At 42.8% G+C, this 26439-nt stretch overlaps 1 protein-coding gene across 1 annotated transcript in view; it reads left to right on the forward strand.

Moving 5' to 3' along the window:
* The window catches only part of LOC110532911 (uncharacterized), a 229663-nt gene that overhangs the window by 199003 nt on the left and 4221 nt on the right, over window positions 1–26439 (forward strand). The window contains exons 32-42 of the mRNA XM_036987303.2: window positions 2922–2985; window positions 13086–13268; window positions 13487–13594; window positions 13826–14017; window positions 21161–21277; window positions 22312–22473; window positions 22719–22817; window positions 23140–23286; window positions 24369–24485; window positions 25516–25707; window positions 25964–26250. Coding sequence (XP_036843198.2) covers window positions 2922–2985; window positions 13086–13268; window positions 13487–13594; window positions 13826–14017; window positions 21161–21277; window positions 22312–22473; window positions 22719–22817; window positions 23140–23286; window positions 24369–24485; window positions 25516–25707; window positions 25964–26250 — 1668 coding nt within the window. The remainder of the gene's footprint in view (window positions 1–2921; window positions 2986–13085; window positions 13269–13486; window positions 13595–13825; window positions 14018–21160; window positions 21278–22311; window positions 22474–22718; window positions 22818–23139; window positions 23287–24368; window positions 24486–25515; window positions 25708–25963; window positions 26251–26439) is intronic.

Here is a 26439-nt window from a genome sequence, read left to right on the forward strand (position 1 = left end):
TCTCCTCCTCATGAGCTGAACCAGATTTGCCAGTTCTTGCTGTGAGATGTTACCCCACTCTTCCACCAAGGCACCTGCAAGTTCCCGTACATTTCTGGATGGAATGGCCCTAGCCCTCACCCTCTGATCCAACAGGTCCCAGACGTGCTCAATAGGATTGAGATCCGGGCTCTTCGCTGGCCATGGGTCATGTCATGTACCACATGAGGGAGGAGGATGTCTTCCCTCTAACGCACAGCGTTGAGATTGCCTGCAATGATAACGAACTTAGTCCGATGATGCTGTGACACACCATTCCTTCGACGATAAACGCGAATCCGATGATCACCCTGGTGAGACAAAACCGCGACTTGTCAGTGAAGAGCACTTTTTGCCAGTCCTGTCTGGTCCAGCGACGGTGGGTTTGTGCTCATAGGCGACGTTGTTGCCGGGGATTTCTGGTAAGGACCTGCCTTACAACAGGACTACAAGCCCTCAGTCCAGCCTCTCTCTGGCCATTGAGTGAGCATAATTTACTTATGAAAACAATTCTCTCATTTAGAAGATAAAATTACTTTTCATCTTTTCACAAATGTCATATTTAAACATTTAAATCGCACAACAATTCTATGTGAATCTGATATCTAGAATGTGGAGACTTTCCAAGATACAATTTATGTCACCGTATCATCAGATATAATGTCCCAGAAACCGACTGATCTGACATCATATTCTTTACGTACCAACGGACGTTTCAACTGGTTAAGAAAGGAAATATTGTTCCATTTCCCAACCTTTTGATGTTACCATACTCTCTCTATGTAGACAAAGGGCTTTCCAATAGTCCATTCTGTAGAATGGAGAACAAATGGGAAAGGGTATTTATGGGGGGGGTAAGCCTCACCCAACAGGGCAACGTCATGACACTGAATTTGATTTATTTAGAAGTGGCAGTTGATGTTAAACTGAGTTTGAAATATGTGACCCTCCACGTGGATTCGATCCTATGTAGCAAAAATTTCAATTGTGTTTTTTTTTTTACATTGGATAAAAGTAGAGACTGCAGTTGAGGAACAATGTTAAATGTAAGTTAATAAACTCGTAATCCCACTTTTGAGAAAATGGCCCTTGAATGTTTTGCTACACCTACTGTAGTGCTCTTCTTTGTCTACACCCATTCATCGTCGTTCACACCCTCTTAAGCCTTAGCCCCACCCATCTCTTTAAGAATTCACATGTGAGGCCATGTGCTAAACAGAGTGAGTATCATAATCTGAGTTTAGTGCAGGTCATGTTAATCTTCACATTATTGTCTCTGGTAAACACACACTCTATTGACTCAAATGTTTTTGTTTTTTGTCAAACACACAGGATACAGGTGTAAACGATACTGCGAAATGGTTACTTGCAATATCATAAACCGAAAGTGTCCAGAAATGTTTTTCATTCATATTTTATAATTATTTGATGACGCTTACCCAGACAGACTTGCCTAAATTGATGTGTCATGTGAAAGAATAGCTATAACCACCCCCCAGCCACATCTAGCTAAGTGGACGGGTCACTATTTTCTAGACGTGTAAACATGTTCAGGAAATACAATAGATCGCCGTAATTTTCCCCAGACACAGCTGGCTAACTTGAGGGGTCATGTAATCATCTGGTGAAGTTGAGTCAAAGATTTGTTATAACTAAACCAAGATAGACCACACAGACTGTTGTTTCAAATTGGAACAAATGAGTCATAGTGGGCAGAACAGTAAGGAGGTGGGCAGAGCCAAGCATGAGCTAGCGAGATTCTATTGGCGCGTTCTAGCAAACATTTGCATATTTCCATTAGGGACTACTCTATGAAGCGTACATGTGCAATAACTCAATTCACCTTTGCACTCCTTCTAAACTAGGCACTTTTAAAACTTTGGTAGAGGGTAACATCTAGAAAAATTTGTCTACTCTGTACGTAACAGATTATAGTTTTGGGAACAGAAAACTGTATTGAGATCAAAGGTTTCATCAATGAGAAAATTAGCAGAATATCGGCCAAAATCCACCACGTTCTATCTTCACCCACTGCCAGCCACTGGGCTTCCTCTCACTACCATATTTGGTAGTGACTGGAAACGCCAAGCGGATGCTTCACATTTATACATCCAGTAAAATATCTGTCTCATTGTTCTATTTGTGGTGGAATCTTTTGTTTAGACATGTAGCTAGCTAGCTAAACAATGAACCGGCATAATCCCAATTCATACTACTACAAATACAAACATTGTCATAGCTGTAGTATGAATCTGCAGGTAGCTAAATCTAACCAACTAGGTTCAATGTTAGCTAGCTAACAATGTGCTATAACTAGCAATGCAAATGGTTTCTGATTTTAATAATATTACTACACAGATCATACACTTCACGTTAGCTAGCAAACCAGCAAGCTAATGTTTGCTAGCTAGCTAACAGTATGCTTTAACTTGCAATCAAAACAATTTCTGACAAGATTAGAAACGTATAATATCTGAAAATTTAGCGAGACTCTTACCCGTATACATGGATGCATGTTAAATGCTTTCAGTCTGCCGTGAAGCAAATAGTTTTGCAGCTACATCTTTGCTACATCTTTGTAGTTACATCTTGTTTGGCTAGCGTTGTGTCAAGTCACTCCGGTTCACACTGACTTTCTACACTGTGTGCAGAAAGTATCCCATCACAACTTTTTCCAACTGATCTGTTGAAAGCGCCTGCTAAATTCAGGGAATCAATGTTCTTGAGAAAAGTAGAAAAATGTTTGTAGTTCTCAATGGCTAACGTTATATCTTTCAAAAACGCTGTGCCATTTCTGCTTGAAAATGCATTTTAATAAAAATAAAAATGCCTCTTGTGAAGTAGTGACGTGTGATATACGCCTAGCTTCCTGAAACGGTTGATGTTGCTGTTTTTTTCCGTAGGGTGACGATGGCAGGCCTGGTTTCCCTGGTAACCCTGGAGTCCCTGGTCAGCCAGGTGCTAAAGGTGAGTGGCTGTCACCTGTCTGTCGTATACCTACCTGCGATGCTCTCTTCTCTGTACCATTCTCTTAAACTCTGAAGGGTTGGAAAAGGTTCCTAAGAAAGCATTTCCCTGTACAGTCTACACCAGCTGTTTTCGGCCCCATGCGATAAATACAATTTGATTTGATTTCATGGTCTCTTCTCTGTGCCATTTTTTAAATGTGTATTCTATTTCACCTTTATTTAACCAGGTAGGCCAGTTTAGAACACCTTTATTTAACCAGGTAGGCCAGTTTAGAACACCTTTATTTAACCAGGTAGGCCAGTTTAGAACACCTTTATTTAACCAGGTAGGCCAGTTTAGAACACCTTTATTTAACCAGGTAGGCCAGTTGAGAACACCTTTATTTAACCAGGTAGGCCAGTTGAGAACACCTTTATTTAACCAGGTAGGCCAGTTTAGAACAAGTTCTCATTTACAACTGCGACCTGGCCAAGATAAAGCAAAGCAGTTCGACACATAAATCAAATAAAATTGTATTTGTCACACACACATGGTTAGCAGATGTTAATGCGAGTGTAGCGAAATACTTGTGCTTCTAGTTCCGACCATGCAGTAATATCTAACAAGTAATCTAACCTAACAATTCCACAACAACCACCTTATACACACAGGTGTAAAGGAATGAATAAGAATTTGTACATAAAAATATGTGAATGAGCGATGGCCCGAACGGCATAGGCAAGATGCAGTAGATGGTATAGAGTACAGTATCTACATATGAGATGAGTAATGTAGAGTATGTAAACATTATATAAAGTGGCTAGTGATACATTTATTACATACATTTTTAAGTTATTAAACTTGCTAGAGATGAGTCAGTATGTTGGCAGCAGCCACTCAATGATGGCTGTTTAACAGTCTGATGGCCTTGAGATAGAAGCTGTTTTTCATTCTCTCAGTCCCCGCTTTGATGCACCTGTACTGACCTCGCCTTCTGGATGATAGTGGGGTGAACAGGCAGTGGCTCGGGTGGTTGTTGTCCTTGATGATCTTTATGGCCTTCCTGTGACTACGGGTGGTGTAGGTGTCCTGGAGGGCAGGTAGTTTGCCCCAGGTGATGCGTTGTGCAGACCTCACTACCCTCTGGAGAGCCTTACGGTTGTGGGCGGAACAGATGCTGTACCAGGCGGTGATACAGCCTGACAGGATGCTCTCGATTGTGCATCTGTAAAAGTTTGTGAGTGTTTTTGGTGACAAGCCGAATTTCTTCAGCCTCCAGCCTTCTTCACCATGCTGTCTGTGTGGGTGGACCATTTCAGTTTGTCCGTGATGTGTACGCCGAGGAACTCCACTACTGTCCCGTCGATGTGGATAGCAGACTGCTCCCTCTGCTGTTTCCTGAAGTCCACGATCATCTCCTTTGTTTTGTTGACATTGAGTGTGAGGTTATTTTCCTGACACCACACTCTGAGGGCCCTCAGTAGGCCTTCTCGTCGCTGTTGGTAATCAAGCCTACCACTGTAGTGTCGTCTGCAAACTTGATGATTGAGTTGGAGGCGTGCATGGCCATGCAGTCATGGGTGAACAGGGAGTACAGGAGAGGGCTGAGAACGCACCCTTGTGGGGCCCCAGTTTTGAGGATCAGCGGGGTGGAGATGTCGTTACCTACCCTCACCACCTGGGGGCGGCCCGTCAGGACGTCCAGGACCCAGTTGCACCGAGCGGGGTCGAGACCCAGTGTCTCGAGCTTAATGACGAGTTTGGAGGGTACTATGGTGTTAAATGCTGAGCTGTAGTCGATGAACAGCATTCTTACATACGGTGGGGCAAAAAAGTATTCAGTCAGCCACCAATTGTGCAAGTTCTCCCACTTAAAAAGATGAGAGAGGCCTGTAATTTTCATCATAGGTACACTTCAACTATGACAGACAAAATTAGAAAAAAATTCCAGAAAATCACATTGTAGGATTTTTAATGAAATTATTTGCAAACACAGCAATTTTTCCAGCCAAAGAGAGGAGTCACAAAAAGCACAAATAGAGATAAAATTAATCACTAACCTTTGATCTTCATCAGATGACACTCATAGGACTTCATGGTACACAATACATGTATGTTTTGTTCGATAAAGTGCATATTTATATCCAAATATCACATTTTACATTGGCGTGTTATGTTCAGTAGTTCCAAAACATGCGGTGATTTTGCAGAGAGCCACATCAATTTACAGAAATACTCATAATAAACATTGATGTAATATATACAACTATTATACATGGAACTTTAGATCAACTTCTCTTTAATGCAACCGCTGTGTCAGATTTTTAAAAAACTTTACTGAAAAAGCATACCATGCAATACTCTGAGTACGGCGCTCAGAGCCCAAACCAGCCAAAGAAATATCCGCCATGTTGTGGAGTCATTAGTCAGAAATAGCATTATAAATATTCACTTACATTTGATGATCTTCATCAGAATGCACTCCCAGGAATCCCAGTTTCACAATAAATGTTTGATTTGTTCGATAAAGTTCATAATTTATGTCCATTTATGTCCTTTTGTTAGGGCGTTTGGTAAACAAATCCAAACGCGTGTGCAAGTCCAGCAGAAAGGTCGGACAAAAAAGTTAAAAAAAAGTTATATTACTGGTCGTAGAAACATATCAAACGAAGTATAGAATCAACCTTTAGGATGTTTTTAACATAAATCTTCGACATTATGTCCCAACCGGAGAATTCCTTTGTCTGTAGAAAAGCAATGGAACCCGAGGTAACTTTCACATGACCACGCGTCACGAGCCCGTGGCTCTCTGCCAGACACCTGACTCATTCCTCTCTCATTCAGCCCCCCTTCACAGTAGAAGCATGAAACAACGTTCTAAAGACTGTTGACATCTAGTAGAGGCCTTAGGAAGTGCAAGATGGCCAATATCCCACTGTATCTTCAATAGGGGCTGAGTTGAAAAACTACAAACCTCAGATTTCCCACTTCCTGTTTGGATTTTTTCTCTGGTTTTTGCCTGACATATGAGTTCTGTTATACTCACAGACATCATTCAAACCGTGTTAGAAACTCCAGAGTGTTTTCTATCCAATACTACTAATAATATGCATATATTAGCATCTGGGACTGAGTAGCAGGCAGTTTACTCTGAAGTCGTTTAGTTTGTCTGGGAGCAAGACAACATGGTCTGCGACAACAACACAGAGTTACACATGGAATAAACAAACATACAGTCAATAATACAGTAGAAAAAAGTATATATACAGTGTGTGCGAATGAGGTAAGATAAGGGAGGTAAGGCAATTAATAGGCCATGGTGGCGAAGTAATTACAATATAGCAATTAAACACTGGAATGGTAGATGTGCAGAAGATGAATGTGCAAGTAGAGATACTGGGGTGCAAAGGAGCAGGATACATAAATAAATACAGTATGGGGATGAGGTAGTTGGATGGGCTATTTACAGATGGGCTATGTACAGGTGCAGTGATCTGTGAGCTGCTCTGACAGCTGGTGCGTAAAGCTAGTGAGGGAGATATGTGGCTGAGAGACTGATATATCATTTAGGAACTTGAGTGTGGCTGAGGTGCACCCATGACCAGCTCTGAAACCAAATTGCATAGCGGAGAAGGTACGGTGGGATTCGAAATGGTCGGTAATCTGTTTGTTAACTTTGCTTTTGAAGACCTTAGAAAGGCAGGGTAGGATAGATATAGGTCTGTAGCAGATTGGGTCTAGAGTGTCTCCCCCTTTGAAGAGGTGGATGACTGCGGCTGCTTTCCAATCTTTGGGAATCTCAGATAATTTGAAAGAGAGGTTGAACAGGTTAGTAATAGGGGTTGCAACAATTTCTGCTGATCATTTTAGAAAGAGAGGGTCCAGATTGTCTAGCCCGGCTGATTTGTAGGGGTCCAAATTTTGCAGCTCTTTCGGAACATCAGCAATCTGGATTTGGGTGAAGGAGAAGTGGGGGAGGTTTGGGCGAGTTGCTGTGGGGGGTGCAGGGCTGTTGACCGGGGTTGGGGTAGCCAGGTGGAAAGCATGGCCAGCCGTAGAGAAATTCTCAATATATAGTGGATTTATCGGTGGTGACAGAGTTTCCTAGCCTCAGTGCAGTGGGCAGCTGGGAGGAGGTGCTCTTATTCTCCATGGACTTTACAGTGTTCCAGAACCTTTTTGAGTTTGTGCTACAGGATGCAAATTTCTGCTTGAAAAAGCAAGCCTTAGCTTTCCTAACTGCCTGTGTATATTGGTTCCTAACATCCCTGAAAAGTTGCATAGCACGGGGGCTATTCGATGCTAATGCATAACGCCACAGGATGTTTTTGTGCTGGTCAAGGGCAGTCAGGTCTGGAGAGAACCAAGGGCTATGTCTGTTCCTGCTTCTAAATGTTTTGAATGGGGCATGCTTATTTAAGATGGTAAGGAAGGCACTTTTGAAGAATAACCAGGAATCCTCTACTGGGGATGAGGTCAATATCCTTCCAGGATACCCTGGCCAGGTCGATTAGAAAGGCCTGCTTCTCTTAACTGTCGTCTCTTCCCTGTGATGGTCTCTTCTCTGTGCTAATCTCTTTTCTGTTGTCTCTTCCCTGTGATGGTCTCTTCCCTGTGATGGTCTCTTTCCTGTGGTGGTCTCTTCCCTGTGCTGGTCTCTTCCCGGTGATGGTCTCTTCCCTGTGATGGTCTCTTCCCTGTGATGGTCTCTTTCCTGTGGTGGTCTCTTCCCTGTGGTGGTCTCTTCCCTGTGCTGGTCTCTTCCATGTGATGGTCTCTTCCCTGTACCTTTGTTTTTTATTTTTTTGGAGGGGGGCAAGATCAACTTTAATTTTGCAGATAGATTGTAGCTTCCATCAATGTAATTGTCTGCATAATTCCCAATCCCCCATATGTTTTTGTAAATATATAAATGATATATATGTTTTTAAATATATTTTCCTTTATTCTTTGTCCCCTAACCCTACCACCCCTTTCCTAATTGGAGTAAAGTAATGTACAACAACACAGGCTTCTACTTCCAGTTTATACATACTATATACATTTTACAGACACAGCATATTTTACAATTGTTATCTCTGGTTTGTTTTTAGTCCCATCCTTCAGCTCCACTCAACTCCTCCCATCTATCTCTGAACACCATCCAGTGTTGATTTCTATTTGCCATATATTTTTCAACTGTGCTGTGATGTTTCACAAAAGTTCTGAACCTTTCTATTCTCATAGTTTCTAAAGATTGTAAATTAAAGATAAACATTTTTGCTAAGAGTATTATTATATTATTGATCGATTGACTATGACTTTTCAAATCACCCAGCAGTGCTATCTGCAGCGTTAGCTCCAGGTAAATGTTACAATTCTTCAGCCATTCCTAAACCTGCGACCAAAAACAAGCTACATTTGGACAGTACCAAAACAAATCATGTAATGATTCTCTCTCCTCGTGGCAGAATCTGCAGAGCTGGGATGGTTGTGTCCCCCATATATTTAGTATACTAATTTAAATGTAAAAACTATTTGTTTTGTGTATCAGTTCATAAACCATGTGCCATGGAGTCAGTACATCGCAAATCTCTTCTCAACTATTTTGCCATCTATATGGCACAGCCGTAAATGTTTTGGTCCTTAAATGAAACTGATACTTTTTTATTTGTCATAATTTTATTTAACAAATTTTGGTCGTTAGTTCAGGGCCGACAGAGAAGTTTCTTACTTTCTCCCCCTTCTACTTGCCTCTTCCATTTTTGTGGTAATGCTGCAATTAGTTGGTTGTAATTTTGAGTAGAGCAGACGTTTCCATATTTATGATATCATTTTACAAAGTTTATACCTTTTTATTAAACATTATTTCCAAAAATATTGTTTTTTTTATCAATTAGTAAATTTGAGTTTAACCATAATATTTGTTGCAATATTTATTCTGTTTTTTTCTGGTGGATTAAACTGAAATTGCAACCAACTTTCTGTGGCTTGGTTTACCTGTACCTTGTCAGTGTAAAGGATTTGTATTGGTTAGGTTCTTACTGTACCTTGTCAGTGTAAAGGATTTGTATTGGTTAAGTTCTTACTGTACCTTATCAGTGTAAAGGATTTGTGTTGGTTACGTTCTTACCTGTACCTTGTCAGTGTAAAGGATTTGTATTGGTTAGGTTCTTACTGTACCTTGTCAGTGTAAAGGATTAACATTGGTTAAGTTCTTACCTGTATCTTGTCAGTGTAAAGGATTAACATTGGTTAAGTTCTTACTGTACCTTGTCAGTGTAAAGGATTTGTATTGGTTAGGTTCTTACTGTACCTTGTCAGTGTAAAGGATTTGTGTTGGTTAGGTTCTTACTGTACCTTGTCAGTGTAAAGGATTTGTATTGGTTAGGTTCTTACTGTACCTTGTCAGTGTAAAGGATTTGTGTTGGTTAAGTTCTTACCTGTACCTTGTCAGTGTAAAGGATTTGTGTTGGTTAAGTTCTTACTGTACCTTGTCAGTGTAAAGGATTTGTATTGGTTAGGTTCTTACTGTACCTTGTCAGTGTAAAGGATTTGTATTGGTTAGGTACTTACTGTACCTTGTCAGTGTAAAGGATTTGTGTTGGTTAAGTTCTTACCTGTACCTTGTCAGTGTAAAGGATTTGTGTTGGTTAAGTTCTTACTGTACCTTGTCAGTGTAAAGGATTTGTATTGGTTAAGTTCTTACTGTACCTTGTCAGTGTAAAGGATTTGTATTGGTTAGGTTCTTACTGTACCTTGTCAGTGTAAAGGATTTGTATTGGTTAGGTTCTTACTGTACCTTGTCAGTGTAAAGGATTTGTATTGGTTAGGTTCTTACTGTACCTTGTCAGTGTAAAGGATTTGTATTGGTTAAGTTCTTACTGTACCTTGTCAGTGTAAAGGATTTGTATTGGTTAAGTTCTTACCTGTACCTTGTCAGTGTAAAGGATTTGTATTGGTTAGGTTCTTACTGTACCTTGTCAGTGTAAAGGATTTGTATTGGTTAGGTTCTTACTGTACCTTGTCAGTGTAAAGGATTTGTATTGGTTAAGTTCTTACTGTACCTTGTCAGTGTAAAGGATTTGTATTGGTTAAGTTCTTACCTGTACCTTGTCAGTGTAAAGGATTTGTATTGGTTAAGTTCTTACTGTACCTTGTCAGTGTAAAGGATTTGTATTGGTTAGGTTCTTACTGTACCTTGTCAGTGTAAAGGATTAACATTGGTTAAGTTCTTACTGTACCTTGTCAGTGTAAAGGATTTGTATTGGTTAGGTTCTTACTGTACCTTGTCAGTGTAAAGGATTTGTATTGGTTAAGTTCTTACTGTACCTTGTCAGTGTAAAGGATTTGTATTGGTTAAGTTCTTACTGTACCTTGTCAGTGTAAAGGATTTGTATTGGTTAAGTTCTTACCTGTACCTTGTCAGTGTAAAGGATTTGTATTGGTTAGGTTCTTACTGTACCTTGTCAGTGTAAAGGATTTGTATTGGTTAGGTTCTTACTGTACCTTGTCAGTGTAAAGGATTTGTATTGGTTAAGTTCTTACTGTACCTTGTCAGTGTAAAGGATTTGTATTGGTTAAGTTCTTACCTGTACCTTGTCAGTGTAAAGGATTTGTATTGGTTAAGTTCTTACTGTACCTTGTCAGTGTAAAGGATTTGTATTGGTTAAGTTCTTACCTGTACCTTGTCAGTGTAAAGGATTTGTATTGGTTAAGTTCTTACTGTACCTTGTCAGTGTAAAGGATTTGTATTGGTTAAGTTCTTACCTGTACCTTGTCAGTGTAAAGGATTAACATTGGTTAAGTTCTTACTGTACCTTGTCAGTGTAAAGGATTTGTGTTGGTTAGGTTCTTACTGTACCTTGTCAGTGTAAAGGATTTGTATTGGTTAGGTTCTTACTGTACCTTGTCAGTGTAAAGGATTTGTGTTGGTTAAGTTCTTACCTGTACCTTGTCAGTGTAAAGGATTTGTGTTGGTTAAGTTCTTACTGTACCTTGTCAGTGTAAAGGATTTGTATTGGTTAGGTTCTTACTGTACCTTGTCAGTGTAAAGGATTTGTATTGGTTAGGTACTTACTGTACCTTGTCAGTGTAAAGGATTTGTGTTGGTTAAGTTCTTACCTGTACCTTGTCAGTGTAAAGGATTTGTGTTGGTTAAGTTCTTACTGTACCTTGTCAGTGTAAAGGATTTGTATTGGTTAAGTTCTTACTGTACCTTGTCAGTGTAAAGGATTTGTATTGGTTAGGTTCTTACTGTACCTTGTCAGTGTAAAGGATTTGTATTGGTTAGGTTCTTACTGTACCTTGTCAGTGTAAAGGATTTGTATTGGTTAGGTTCTTACTGTACCTTGTCAGTGTAAAGGATTTGTATTGGTTAAGTTCTTACTGTACCTTGTCAGTGTAAAGGATTTGTATTGGTTAGGTTCTTACTGTACCTTGTCAGTGTAAAGGATTTGTATTGGTTAAGTTCTTACTGTACCTTGTCAGTGTAAAGGATTTGTATTGGTTAAGTTCTTACCTGTACCTTGTCAGTGTAAAGGATTTGTATTGGTTAAGTTCTTACTGTACCTTGTCAGTGTAAAGGATTTGTATTGGTTAGGTTCTTACTGTACCTTGTCAGTGTAAAGGATTAACATTGGTTAAGTTCTTACTGTACCTTGTCAGTGTAAAGGATTTGTATTGGTTAGGTTCTTACTGTACCTTGTCAGTGTAAAGGATTTGTATTGGTTAAGTTCTTACTGTACCTTGTCAGTGTAAAGGATTTGTATTGGTTAAGTTCTTACTGTACCTTGTCAGTGTAAAGGATTTGTATTGGTTAAGTTCTTACCTGTACCTTGTCAGTGTAAAGGATTTGTATTGGTTAGGTTCTTACTGTACCTTGTCAGTGTAAAGGATTTGTATTGGTTAGGTTCTTACTGTACCTTGTCAGTGTAAAGGATTTGTATTGGTTAAGTTCTTACTGTACCTTGTCAGTGTAAAGGATTTGTATTGGTTAAGTTCTTACCTGTACCTTGTCAGTGTAAAGGATTTGTATTGGTTAAGTTCTTACTGTACCTTGTCAGTGTAAAGGATTTGTATTGGTTAAGTTCTTACCTGTACCTTGTCAGTGTAAAGGATTTGTATTGGTTAAGTTCTTACTGTACCTTGTCAGTGTAAAGGATTTGTATTGGTTAAGTTCTTACCTGTACCTTGTCAGTGTAAAGGATTAACATTGGTTAAGTTCTTACTGTACCTTGTCAGTGTAAAGGATTTGTATTGGTTAGGTTCTTACTGTACCTTGTCAGTGTAAAGGATTTGTATTGGTTAAGTTCTTACTGTACCTTGTCAGTGTAAAGGATTTGTATTGGTTAAGTTCTTACCTGTACCTTGTCAGTGTAAAGGATTAACATTGGTTAAGTTCTTACTGTACCTTGTCAGTGTAAAGGATTTGTATTGGTTAAGTTCTTACTGTACCTTGTCAGTGTAAAGGATTAACATTGGTTAAGTTCTTACTGTACCTTGTCAGTGTAAAGGATTTGTATTGGTTAGGTTCTTACTGTACCTTGTCAGTGTAAAGGATTTGTATTGGTTAGGTTCTTACTGTACCTTGTCAGTGTAAAGGATTTGTATTGGTTAAGTTCTTACTGTACCTTGTCAGTGTAAAGGATTTGTATTGGTTAGGTTCTTACTGTACCTTGTCAGTGTAAAGGATTTGTATTGGTTAGGTTCTTACTGTACCTTGTCAGTGTAAAGGATTTGTGTTGGTTACGTTCTTACCTGTACCTTGTCAGTGTAAAGGATTAACATTGGTTAAGTTCTTACCTGTATCTTGTCAGTGTAAAGGATTAACATTGGTTAAGTTCTTACCTGTACCTTGTCAGTGTAAAGGATTAACATTGGTTAAGTTCTTACTGTACCTTGTCAGTGTAAAGGATTAACATTGGTTAAGTTCTTACTTGTATCTTGTCAATGTAAAGGATTTGTATTGGTTAAGTTCTTACTTGTATCTTGTCAGTGTAAAGGATTTGTATTAGTTAAGTTCTTACCTGTATCTTGTCAGTGTAAAGGTTTAACATTGGTTAAGATCTTACCTGTACCTTGTCAGTGTAAAGGTTTTGTATTGGTTAAGTTCTTACTTGTATCTGTATGGGCCTCAGGGGAGAGAGGTGACTCATCCGGCTACCCCGGAAGTCCCGGAGCTAAAGGTGAGTCCGGAACCCCCGGTTTCCCAGGTGGCCAAGGTGCTAATGGCGCCCCCGGCGACAACGGTTTCCCAGGGGGCCCTGGGTTCAGCGGACAGAAGGGAGAAGCGGGAGTTCCTGGAAGACCCGGACTCTTGGGTGAGTAGTGGTGATGATGATGTCACAGGACGTAATGTCATAAATATCACACAGATTAATCATGTCACAGGGAAGTGATATTTAAACAATTTAGAAAAGGTGGAATAAGAAAGAAAAAAATAATTATATATATATATACTGTATATATTAACCCCCTCATCCTCATTCATCATTTTCTATGTTCCTGGTTATGTTTTTTGGGGTCCCCCTCCTCTCAGGTACCCCTGGTTTCACTGGGGCTAAGGGTCTGAACGGATACCCAGGAGGAAGAGGTCTCGACGGGACGACTGGCCGCCCTGGCTCCCCTGGATCATCTGGAGAAAAAGGTTTGTCGGAAACACACACACACACACACACACACACACAAACACAGAAATACGCCCACGCACACTCAAACACACACACACATTACAGTTTGTAATACAACATCATTGGCCTGAGTGAAAATCTGTCTTTCCCCTATTTAACTGAAATGGCCTCTGACAATGTCATAACTTCAGTACAATGTCCCTTATTGGTGTCGATGTCATGATGCAATAATCATGTTCTTTCTCAAGGTCTGCCGGGATCTCCTGGTCTTGATGGACTCAACGGACTGGCTGGACCGAACGGTCTACCAGGAACCCCGGGTTATAGTGAGGAGGGGCGCCCCGGCACCCCTGGAGCGGCCGGTTTGAAGGGAGAGAGGGGATCCTCCATCCCAGGACCCCCGGGATACAACGCGGAGAAGGGAGCGAGGGGAGAGTCAGGTGAGAAAGATTCATCAATCAATCAAATTCATTTTATAGAGAAAGATCAATCAATCAAATACATTTTATAATGAAAGATCAATCAATCAAATACATTTTATAATGAAAGATCAATAAATACAATTTATTATAGAGAGAGATCAATCAATCCTTAAAATGTATTTTATAGAGAAAGATTAATCAATAAATACAATTTATTTAATAGAGAGAGATCAATCAATCCTTAAAATGTATTTTATAGAGAAAGATTAATCAATAAATACAATTTATTTTATAGCCCTTTTTACATCAGCAGTTGTCACAAAGTGCTTTCTAGATACTCCCCCCTAAAACCCCAAAGAACAGGCAACGCAGAGTAAAAAGCAGAGATGAGTAACCTTGAGTAACCTTGATGAGTCACATGATGATCCTAGCCCAGGGGTGGGCAAACCTTTTGGCTCAAGGGCCACTCTGAGTTTATGAAACCAAGTGAAGGGGAATATACTATATGGTGATAAAACATGTGAAGCCTTTATTAATTTTCACATTGACATGCAATTACTAGTGTACTGTAGATGTACATATTACTAGTGTACTGTAGATGTACATATTACTAGTGTACTGTAGGTGTACATATTACTAGTGTACTGTAGGTGTACATATTACCAGTGTACTGTAGATGTACATATTACTAGTGTACTGTAGATGTACATATTACTAGTGTACTGTAGATGTACACATTACTAGTGTACTGTAGGTGTACATATTACTAGTGTACTGTAGGTGTATATATTACTAGTGTACTGTAGGTGTATATATTACTAGTGTACTGTAGGTGTACATATTACTAGTGTACTGTAGGTGTACATATTACTAGTGTACTGTAGGTGTACATATTACCAGTGTACTGTAGATGTACATATTACTAGTGTACTGTAGATGTACATATTACTAGTGTACTGTAGATGTACACATTACTAGTGTACTGTAGGTGTACATATTACTAGTGTACTGTAGGTGTATATATTACTAGTGTACTGTAGGTGTATATATTACTAGTGTACTGTAGATGTATATATTACTAGTGTACTGTAGGTGTATATATTACTAGTGTACTGTAGGTGTATATATTACTAGTGTACTGTCGATGTATATATTACTAGTGTACTGTAGATGTACATATTACTAGTGTACTGTAGATGTACATATTACTAGTGTACTGTAGGTGTATATATTACTAGTGTACTGTAGATGTACATATTACTAGTGTACTGTAGATGTACATATTACTAGTGTACTGTAGATGTACATACGCTTGCAGAACAATTCTACCCTTGTTTTATGTGAACAAATTGTTCACAATTATTTAACTTTTTTTTCTCCAAAAATGTATAACATCACAGACAGTCAAACACACATACAGATCCTGTATCTCGACCAATCAAACTTACAGTCACAATATGCAAACTTAAAAATATATATATATATACAGTGCCTTGCGAAAGTATTCGGCCCCCTTGAACTTTGCGACCTTTTGCCACATTTCAGGCTTCAAACATAAATATATAAAACTGTATTTTTTTTGAAGAATCAACAACAAGTTGGACACAATCATGAAGTGGAACGACATTTATTGGATCTTTCAAACTTTTTTAACAAATCAAAAACTGAAAAATTGGGCGTGCAAAATTATTCAGCAGCAAACTCTCTCCAGAAGTTCAGTGAGGATCTCTGAATGATCCAATGTTGACCTAAATGACTAATGATGATAAATACAATCCACCTGTGTGTAATCAAGTCTCCGTATAAATGCACCTGCACTGTGATAGTCTCAGAGGTCCGTCAAAAGCGCAGAGAGCATCATGAAGAACAAGGAACACACCAGGCAGGTCCGAGATACTGTTGTGAAGAAGTTTAAAGCCGGATTTGGATACAAAAAGATGAGGGGGCCGAATACTTTCGCAAGGCACTGTATATTATATGACTGGAGACATGCAAAATGTAACAGCAGATGTGTAAAAAAAATACTATTCTACAATTTGAGTGAAACATCTGTTTCATCTGTTTCATTTGGAATGGTCTGTTTTTGAAGCATATTAAGGAACAATTCTCATCTCCATTGTGAGCCATATTTACAGTTATCCAATCACCTCAGCCCAAATCTGACTGAATAAGTGTTCGTTGTCAGATGTATGGGGACAAGTGACCTGTATCCAAGTGCATTGCTGGGTAATTCTCTCCGCATAACCATCACCATGAAAAAGCATAATCCTTGCCTACCCCGGTCACGGTTATTCAAGTCTTAATGTAAATAATGGGTCTGGTCACCTCTCTTGGCAAGGGCATCAGAGTCTGGTGTCATCTTGGATGTAGAGATTCTCAGAACACCTGACAAGTGGTCACTTGTTAAATTTGACCTGTGACGGGATTTGTGGTAAATTCATGACTGAGAATGTTTGTTCACACACATATGTGGACCCGAATAAAACAAGCATTCTTTGGGCGTTTTTTAATGTTTGGAAACTTGGTTTCATTCTGGGAGCCATAGAACTGGTCTATTGTTGCTGTTTTGTACTTGTCTTTCAAAGATCTGTCACATTGGATGTCGATGAGCTACAATTGTGTGTCTGGTGGTGTTTTCTCACTGTTGAAAGACAGGGGGCATTAAACAATCTCAATCACGGTGAAGTCTGAGGAGCTGCGGGAAAACTCAGCATGCAGATCGATCAAAGAGCTACTGTCTGTCAGTGCAGCACTGCGATGTGGGCGTTTTCAGTGTGGCCCTGCGATGTGGGCGTTTTCAGTGCGGCACTGCGATGTGGGCGTTTTCAGTGCGCCACTGCGATGTGGGCGTTTTCAGTGCGGCGCTGCGATGTGGGCGTTTTCAGTGCGGCACTGCGATGTGGGCGTTTTCAGTGTGGCCCTGCGAAGTGGGCGTTTTCAGTGTGGCCCTGCGATGTGGGCGTTTTCAGTGTGGCCCTGCGATGTGGGCGTTTTCAGTGCGGCCCTGCGATGTGGGCGTTTTCAGTGCGGCACTGCGATGTGGGCGTTTTCAGTGCGCCACTGCGATGTGGGCGTTTTCAGTGCGCCACTGCGATGTGGGCGTTTTCAGTGTGGCCCTGCGATGTGGGCGTTTTCAGTGCGGCACTGCGATGTGGGCGTTTTCAGTGTGGCCCTGCGATGTGGGCGTTTTCAGTGTGGCCCTGCGATGTGGGCGTTTTCAGTGCGGCCCTGCGATGTGGGCGTTTTCAGTGTGGCCCTGCGATGTGGGCGTTTTCAGTGTGGCCCTGCGATGTGGGCGTTTTCAGTGTGGCCCTGCGATGTGGGCGTTTTCAGTGTGGCACTGCGATGTGGGCGTTTTCAGTGTGGCCCTGCGATGTGGGCGTTTTCAGTGTGGCCCTGCGATGTGGGCGTTTTCAGTGCGGCCCTGCGATGTGGGCGTTTTCAGTGTGGCCCTGCGATGTGGCCGTTTTCAGTGCGGCCCTGCGATGTGGGCGTTTTCAGTGTGGCCCTGCGATGTGGGCGTTTTCAGTGTGGCCCTGCGATGTGGGCGTTTTCAGTGTGGCCCTGCGATGTGGGCGTTCTCAGTGTGGCCCTGCGATGTGGGCGTTTTCAGTGTGGCCCTGCGATGTGGGCGTTTTCAGTGTGGCCAGTGTCGGGAACATGAGTGAGAGAGCGGCTGCTCATTTGTCTGGAGAACAACATAAGTTTAGTCTTGAAGACGTTGGAATACAGTCGAAGCCCAAAAACACCACTTCCCTGCAGTTTCACGTTCAGATGTTTCAGATGCCCCGATATGTCCACACCGAAAGCTACATCGCCCAGCCGGTCTGTGTCTTTCAACTCAGAGAAGTCGTCAGCTTTACCAACCATATCAAGGAACATACCCATCTCCCCTCTCAGTTCACACACACGGCTAAATGCTTTTCACAGGCTTAGCCAGCGCACATTTGAATGGGACAACAAGTCCTGGTGCTCTGCCTCTGTGTCATTGAGCAGATGAATGAACTGACAATGGATAAGCCTCCTTGCCCGTATAAAGTTGACCTGACGATGGATAAGCCTCCTTGTCTGTATAAAGTTGAACTGACGATGGATAAGCCCGTATAAAGTTGAACTGACGATGGATAAGCCTCCTTGCCCGTATAAAGTTGAACTGACGATGGATAAGCCTCCTTGTCTGTATAAAGTTGAACTGACGATGGATAAGCCTCCTTGTCTGTATAAAGTTTAACTGACAATGGATAAGCCTGTATAAAGTTGAACTGACGATGGATAAGCCAGTATAAAGTTGAACTGACGATGGATAAGCCTGTATAAAGTTGAACTGACGATGGATAAGCCTCCTTGTCTGTATAAAGTTGAACTGACGATGGATAAGCCTGTATAAAGTTGAACTGACGATGGATAAGCCTCCTTGTCTGTATAAAGTTGAACTGACGATGGATAAGCCTCCTTGTCTGTATAAAGTTGAACTGACAATGGATAAGCCTCCTTGTCTGTATAAAGTTGAACTGACGATGGATAAGACTGTATAAAGTTGAACTGACGATGGATTAGCCTCCTTGTCTGTATAAAGTTGAACTGACGATGGATAAGCCTGTATAAATTTGACCTGACAATGGATTAGCCTCCTTGTCTGTATAAAGTTGAACTGACGATGGATTAGCCTCCTTGCCAGTATAAAGTTGAACTGACGATAGATAAGCCTGTATAAAGTTGAACTGACGATGGATAAGCCTCCTTGTCTGTATAAAGTTGAACTGACGATGGATAAGCCTCCTTGCCCGTATAAAGTTGAACTGACGATGGATAAGCCTCCTTGTCTGTATAAAGTTGAACTGACGATGGATAAGCCTCCTTGTCTGTATAAAGTTGAACTGACGATGGATAAGCCTCCTTGCCCGTATAAAGTTGAACTGACGATGGATAAGCCTCCTTGTCTGTATAAAGTTGACTGATGATGGATAAGCCTCCTTGCCCGTATAAAGTTGAACTGACGATGGATAAGCCTCCTTGTCTGTATAAAGTTGAACTGACGATGGATAAGCCTCCTTGTCTGTATAAAGTTGAACTGACGATGGATAAGCCTCCTTGCCCGTATAAAGTTGAACTGACGATGGATAAGCCTGTATATTGTTGAACTGACGATGGATAAGCCTCCTTGTCTCTATAAAGTTGAACTGACAATGGATAAGCCTGTATAAAGTTGAACTGACGATTGATAAGCCTCCTTGTCTGTATAAAGTTGAACTGACGATGGATAAGCCTCCTTGTCTGTATAAAGTTGAACTGACGATGGATAAGCCTCCTTGTCTGTATAAAGTTGAACTGACGATGGATAAGCCTCCTTGTCTGTATAAAGTTGAACTGACGATGGATAAGCCTCCTTGTCCGTATAAAGTTGAACTGACGATGGATAAGCCTCCTTGTCTGTATAAAGTTGAACTGACGATGGATAAGCCTCCTTGTCTGTATCAAGTTGAACTGACGATGGATAAGCCTCCTTGTCTGTATAAAGTTGAACTGACGATGGATAAGCCTCCTTGTCTGTATCAAGTTGAACTGACGATGGATAAGCCTCCTTGTCTGTATAAAGTTGAACTGACGATGGATAAGCCTCCTTGTCTGTATAAAGTTGAACTGACGATGGATAAGCCTCCTTGTCTGTATAAAGTTGAACTGACGATGGATAAGCCTCCTTGTCTGTATAAAGTTGAACTGATGATGGAAAAGTCTCCTTGCCCGTATAAAGTTGACAAGTTGTACCACCACTTTGACAAGATTTTCCAGTTTTAACACACTTCTACACAGGCCTTCCTGATGAATGATACAGTGAAGAAATATACATTCCTCCGAGTTGAGCCTTTCTTCTCTTACTTTGTCTAGTCATCTTTTTAGCAGGCCGATGTTTTTACCAGGTTGATTTGGTGATGTTTTGTCAGTTTGCTCCACGGTAGATTCATTTTTTCCCAAGCAGGCAAGACACCCTGTCATATAAGTCAGAGCCCCTTGGTTGTTCCCATCATTGATTCCATCGCAAGAAGTTCTCATTTATTCATCTGACAAAAAGATCGAAGCCATCTTGTTTTTTTCTTCAACTCTGAGATGAGCTCCTCACCTATCACTTCCACGCGCCTGGTGATGGTTCTGCGTGATAAGTACATTTTCTAGAATTGGCTTTTAATCTCAGGACAAAGTATCCCAGCAGTCTCCACCATACGCTTTTCACCAAACTCCCCTTCAGCAAAAGGCTATGCTTTTCGCTTTTATGTGCCACTACGTTGCCTTAGTTACGGAAGTCTTGAGTAGAGCAACGTTTTTTGGTTTGGCTTTTAAGTTGTGGCAAGTTTTGAGGCCTTCCTTGCCTTTTCCTGAGAGGACAGATTGGTAGCGTAGTTAGCATGCTTACTTGAAAAATGACGATTGAGATTATATTCCTTAAAAACGGCAACACTTTCTTGGCAAATCAGCCTTATGTCAAATATTAGTAAAAAATATATATATATTTTACTGTACATTCTTCTTTAAACACACAACATTCAGAGACCACTTTTCTCATTTTCGCAGCACTCATTTTTCACGTCAAAAGTCGTCAAGCAATGAAGTGGCTGTGATGACTGAGCCCATTCTGTATCTGACTGTAGACCCAAATACAGAGCGCGCTGCCAGGCTACAACGGCATCTATTGGAGGTTGTTAGTATATCATGGAATGAGTCGTTTTAGGCCGAAAATCGCAACTCAAATATAATCATATTTAACGCATTTAAAAAATGTCTCAAGGGCCAGATTGAAGTGCCCGGCAGGCCCGATACGGACCACAGTCTGTACTCCCCCCCCCCCCCCCCCCCCCCCCCCCCGCCCTAACCGCTAGACTTGCCTGTAATACTACACTCACTACATTTGACCAGAGGCTGTTTCTAAAGCAGACAGTGAGGTGTGTGTGTGTGTGTGTGTGTGTGTGTGTGTGTGTGTGTGTGTGTGTGTGTGTGTGTGTCAAATGTAGTGAGTGTAGTATTTTTTTAAATGCGTTATGTATGATTGATTATATGTGAGTTACAATTTTCGGCCTCAAATGACTCATTCCGTGTGTGTGTGTGTTTGTGTGTGTGTGTGTGTGTGTGTGTGTGTGTGGATGACCTTAACTCTTGTTTGGTTGTCAGGGGGTCCTGGTATGACGGGCTTCCCAGGTCTGCCTGGTCGTCGTGGGGAGACAATCGGCTCCAATATCCCTGGACCTCTGGGAGACCCAGGCCTGCCCGGACTCGATGGAGAAGAAGGTAGTTTAACCCTTTATTTAGCCTTTTATAAAACAATAGATTATATTCCTCTGTCTCACTTTCCTGCTCCTTCTTCCATCTCCTTCTCCTCCTTTCTACTTCTCCCTCTCATCTTCTTCTCCTCCTTTCTACTTCTCCCTCTCATCATCTTCTTCTCCTTTCTACTTCTCCCTCTCATCTTCTTCTCCTCCTTTCTACTTCTCCCTCTCATCATCTTCTCCTTTCTACTTCTCCCTCTCATCATCTTCTCCTTTCTACTTCTCCCTCTCATCTTCTTCTCCTCCTTTCTACTTCCCCCTCTAATTTTCTTCTCCTCCTTTCTACTTCTCCCTCTCATCTTCTTCTCCTCCTTTCTACTTCTCCCTCTCATTTTCTTCTCCTCCTTTCTACTTCTCCCTCTCATCTCGTTGTCCTCCCTCCATCTAAATCCAGCTCTAACCACTCTATCTCTGTAGCTAGTTTACTGCGTGTTAAATGGTTAACATCTCCTCTCCCCTCCTGTCTGTTCCTCCTGGGTTTCATCTTCTCCTTCCCCCCCTCCTCTCCATTCTCCTCTTTTTATTTTTTATTTAACCAGGTAGGCCAGTTGAGAACAAGTTCTCGTTTACAACTGCGACTTGGCCAAGATAAAGCAAAGCAGTGCGACACAAACAACAACACAGAGTTACACATGGAATAAACAAACATACAGTCAATAATACAATAGAAAAAGTCTATATACAGTGTGTGCAAATGAGGTAAGATTAGGGAGGTAAGACAATGAATAGGCCATGGTGGTGAAATAATTACAATTTAGCATTAACACTGGAGTGATAGATGTGCAGGAGATGAATGTGCAGGTAGAGATACTGGGGTGCAAAGGAGCAAAAAAATAACAGTATGGGGGATGAGGTAGTAGTTGTCTGGGCTATTTACAGATGGGCTAAGTAAGTAATCTATCCTTCTCTTCCCTCCATCTAAATCCCAAACTCTGTCGACCTTTATACTGTAGCTAGTTTACTCTTGTGTTAACTGTTTATGGTGGGTTCCTCCAGGTTACGGTGGTCCTCCAGGCCCCCCAGGCCCACCGGGGCCCAGTACGGCCCAGGGAGACAGGGGTGACGCTGGGCTACCTGGCTTCTCCGGCACCCCTGGAAGACGTGGAGACCCTGGAGGTCCCGGTGGCCCAGGAAGGGAAGGCAGCCCTGGGTTCAATGGTACGGGGAGGACTCTTGTTTGTTGACCACTCAGTGTAATATCAACCAGAATGTGACGTTGATTTGACGTCTGGATTCAAAGGTACAGAGATGATTATGTTGATCTGAAACCTGTACAGTTTGTTGGAGGGTCACGTCGGTCGACCACTCAATCAATTATCAACCAGAATCAGATGTTGATCTGAGGTCTTTGCCCAGGGGTTGGTGTACCAAACCATGTCTGATGTTGTTGTTGTGTTGCCTAGGAGAGAGAGGCGACTCTGGGTACAGTGGAGTGTCAGGAACCAAAGGCTACCCTGGAGATCCAGGATATTACGGAGGGAAAGGACCCAAAGGAAGGAAAGGTGAGAGACGTGTCCTTTTACCATCGACCTGAACACATAACACTGGTCTTTGTCAATTTGATAAATTCTGTTATAGAAGATTTAGCTTGAGTCTCATCTCTCTCTCATCTTTCTCCCTCTTTCTCTATCGCTCTCACCTCTCATCTGTCTCTCTCTCATCTCTCTCTCTTCCACCTCCTATCTCTCACTCTCTTCATCCCTCCATCTCCATCTTTCTGATCATGTGCGCGTTTGCTTCCTCCACACACATCTCTCTCGCTACCCCGTCGCCCCTCCCCCCACACTTTTGTCTCCCATCCTCCCTCATCCTCTCTCCCTCTAGGTTCTTCTGGTCGTAAGGGGCCCCCAGGTATAACTTTACCGCCCTCGAACTTCGAGACTCCCTACGGAGACTTGGGAGGCCCTGGGCTCAACGGAGCTCCAGGGGCCATGGGAGAACCAGGCAATCCCGGCATTCCAGGCAGAGGGGGTGAGTAACCTACTAGGAACAGCCTGGCCGACTAGGCAGAGGTCATGAGTAGAGTAACCTACTAGGAACAGCCTGGCCGACTAGGCAGAGGGGGTGAGTAGAGTAGCCTACTAGGAACAGCCTGGCCGACTAGGCAGAGGTCATGAGTAGAGTAACCTACTAGGAACAGCCTGGCCGACTAGGCAGAGGGGGTGAGTAGAGTAGCCTACTAGGAACAGCCTGGCCGACTAGGCAGAGGTCATGAGTAGAGTAGTCTACTAGGAACAGCCTGGCCGACTAGGCAGAGGGGGTGAGTAGAGTAGCCTACTAGGAACAGCCTGGCCGACTAGGCAGAGGTCATGAGTAGAGTAACCTACTAGGAACAGCCTGGCCGACTAGGCAGAGGGGTGAGTAGAGTAGCCTACTAGGAACAGCCTGGCCGACTAGGCAGAGGGGGTGAGTAGAGTAGCCTACTAGGAACAGCCTGGCCGACTAGGCAGAGGTCGTGAGTAGAGTAGCCTACTAGGAACAGCCTGGCCGACTAGGCAGAGGGGGTGAGTAGAGTAGCCTACTAGGAACAGCCTGGCCGACTAGGCAGAGGTCATGAGTAGAGTAACCTACTAGGAACAGCCTGGCCGACTAGGCAGAGGGGTGAGTAGAGTAGCCTACTAGGAACAGCCTGGCCGACTAGGCAGAGGGGGTGAGTAGAGTAGCCTACTAGGAACAGCCTGGCCGACTAGGCAGAGGGGGTGAGTAGAGTAGCCTACTAGGAACAGCCTGGCCGACTAGGCAGAGGTCGTGAGTAGAGTAACCTACTAGGAACAGCCTGGCCGACTAGGCAGAGGTCGTGAGTAGAGTAGTCTACTGGACTGGATGGAAGAAAACGTGATCTGTGCCCACCAAAGTTTAGATTGGAATCCACACTGAATTTACACTCGTTTTACTTGCTTCAAAACAGTTGTGATGGATTCAGTCAGTGTGGAGTCTAGCTTAACCAAAGTTAGTTAAACCCTCATCCAATCTTAACCTCATCCAGGTAGGTAGTTAAACCTAATACTGTCCTTGGATCAGTGTTCTAAGTGTATCTTCCACCTTTGTTCCAGGTCCTAAAGGCAGGCCCGGTGCGGTGGGGAGGCTGGGGAGGAACGGAGGGTCAGGTCTGGATGGACCTCGGGGAGACCCTGGTTCTCCTGGTTTCCCTGGACCTTCCGGATCACAAGGTGTGTGTGTGTGTGTGTGTGTGTGTGTGTGTGTGTGTGTGTCTATCTGTGTGTATGTGTGTGTGTGTGTGTGTACGTGTTTATCTATACTTGTGGGGACCAGCAGTCAGTAGAGCTGTGTGGGTAAACCACTGAGGAAGCCAAGCCAATACAAAATCCATATAACAACCTATGTTGTGATAATTGCGTTGTTTGCGCTATAAACCCGTTAGTTCATACTCCATTGTGATGTACAATAAGGCAGAGACAACAAAAAGACAACAGTCACAGTGGAGGAATAAATTCAACTACACGTACGTTTGTTTCTTCACAAAACCGGAGAGCAACATCTGTCCAGTGAACTCCACAAAGCATTTAGCATGTAACAAACAGCTACCTGCAACACAGTCAAACAAGTGAATGTTTTCAACAGTTGACTAAACAACTACTGATTGAGAACCACAGGGAGTTACTGCAAGTCAGCACAAAGACAACAGGAGCACTGCCTCTGCTATTCCAGCACCGTTTCAACTGAAACATGTAAACATCATCAAATCAGCAAGGCTATATATGCTTGGTTTAATACACTGAAAACAAAGTTATAAGCGTGCGTGCGCGTGAGAGAAAGAGATGTCGATACATGTAAAGTCTTACAATGCTCTATAACCGCATCATAATGCATTATGGCTGAAGGTACTTAAGAGTTACCAAACATTTAAACATGTAGTACTCCTCTCCTATCCTCTTCTCTCTCTTCTTCCCCCTCCTCTCTCTTCTCCTCTCTTCTCTTCTCCTCTCTTCTTCTCTCCTCCTCTACTTTTCCACTTTCCTCTCCTCTCTTCCCCCTCTCTCCTCTTCCCCACTCTCTCCTCTTCCCCCTCTCCTTTTATAACTGCTCTCCTCTTCTGCCCTCCTCTCTCCTTTCCTCTTCCCCTCTCCTCTCCTCTCCTCTCCTCTCCTCTCCTCTCCTCTCCTCTCCTCTCCTCTCCTCTCCTCTCCTCTCCTCTCCTTTCCTCTCCTCTCCTCTCCTCTCTTCTCCTCTCTCCCTCAGGTCTGCCTGGTAAGCCTGGTCTGCAGGGTCCCCCTGGCAGTGTGGCCCGCAGCAGGAGTGTTGGTTTCACCCTGGTGAAACACAGTCAGAACAACCAGGTACCCATGTGTCCCCAGGGCATGTCCCGGCTCTGGGAGGGATACAGTCTGCTGTACGTAGAGGGGCAGGAGAAGGCACACAACCAGGACCTCGGTGAGTCACACACACACACACACACACACACACACACACACACACACACACACACACGATTCAGGCAGGCAGAGAGATAATCTTTATATCCCTCCCTCTCAATCTCTCTCCTCTCTCCTCTCCCCTCTCTCCTCTCTCCTCTCTCCTCTATCCTCTCTCCCCTCTCTCCTCTCTCCTCTCCCCTCTCCCCTCTCCCCTCTCTCCTCTCCCCTCTCCCCTCTCCCCTCTCTCCTCTCTCCTCTCTCCTCTCCCCCAGGTATGGCGGGCTCCTGCCTCCCCCGTTTCAGCACTGTCCCCTTCCTCTACTGCACGCCCAACGAGATCTGTTACTACGCCAGCCGCAACGACAAGTCCTATTGGCTGTCCACCACTGCGCCCATCCCCATGATGCCGGTGGGAGAGGAGGCCATCAGCCAGTACATCAGCAGGTGCTCCGTGTGCGAGGCCATGTCCCAGGCTGTGGCCGTCCACTCCCAGGACCTCACCATCCCCACCTGCCCTGCTGGCTGGAGGTCCCTCTGGATCGGGTACTCCTTCCTCATGGTGAGTGATGTGGGATTAAAGCCAGATTCAATCCCCGGTGTGTTGTAGAGCACTTTTGACAGTGCACCTTTCAAAGGCAATATTCCCACATTCTCAGAGATCACATTCATGGTAAACGCTGCAGATCTCAGCTCAATCGTAAAGGACCTTTAAATATCAAGCACGGTACAGTGTGCCTCGGATTGAATC

Source organism: Oncorhynchus mykiss, chromosome 9 (genome assembly GCF_057628025.1).
Source record: "Oncorhynchus mykiss isolate SJ-2025 chromosome 9, ASM5762802v1, whole genome shotgun sequence".
NCBI lineage: Eukaryota > Metazoa > Chordata > Actinopteri > Salmoniformes > Salmonidae > Oncorhynchus > Oncorhynchus mykiss.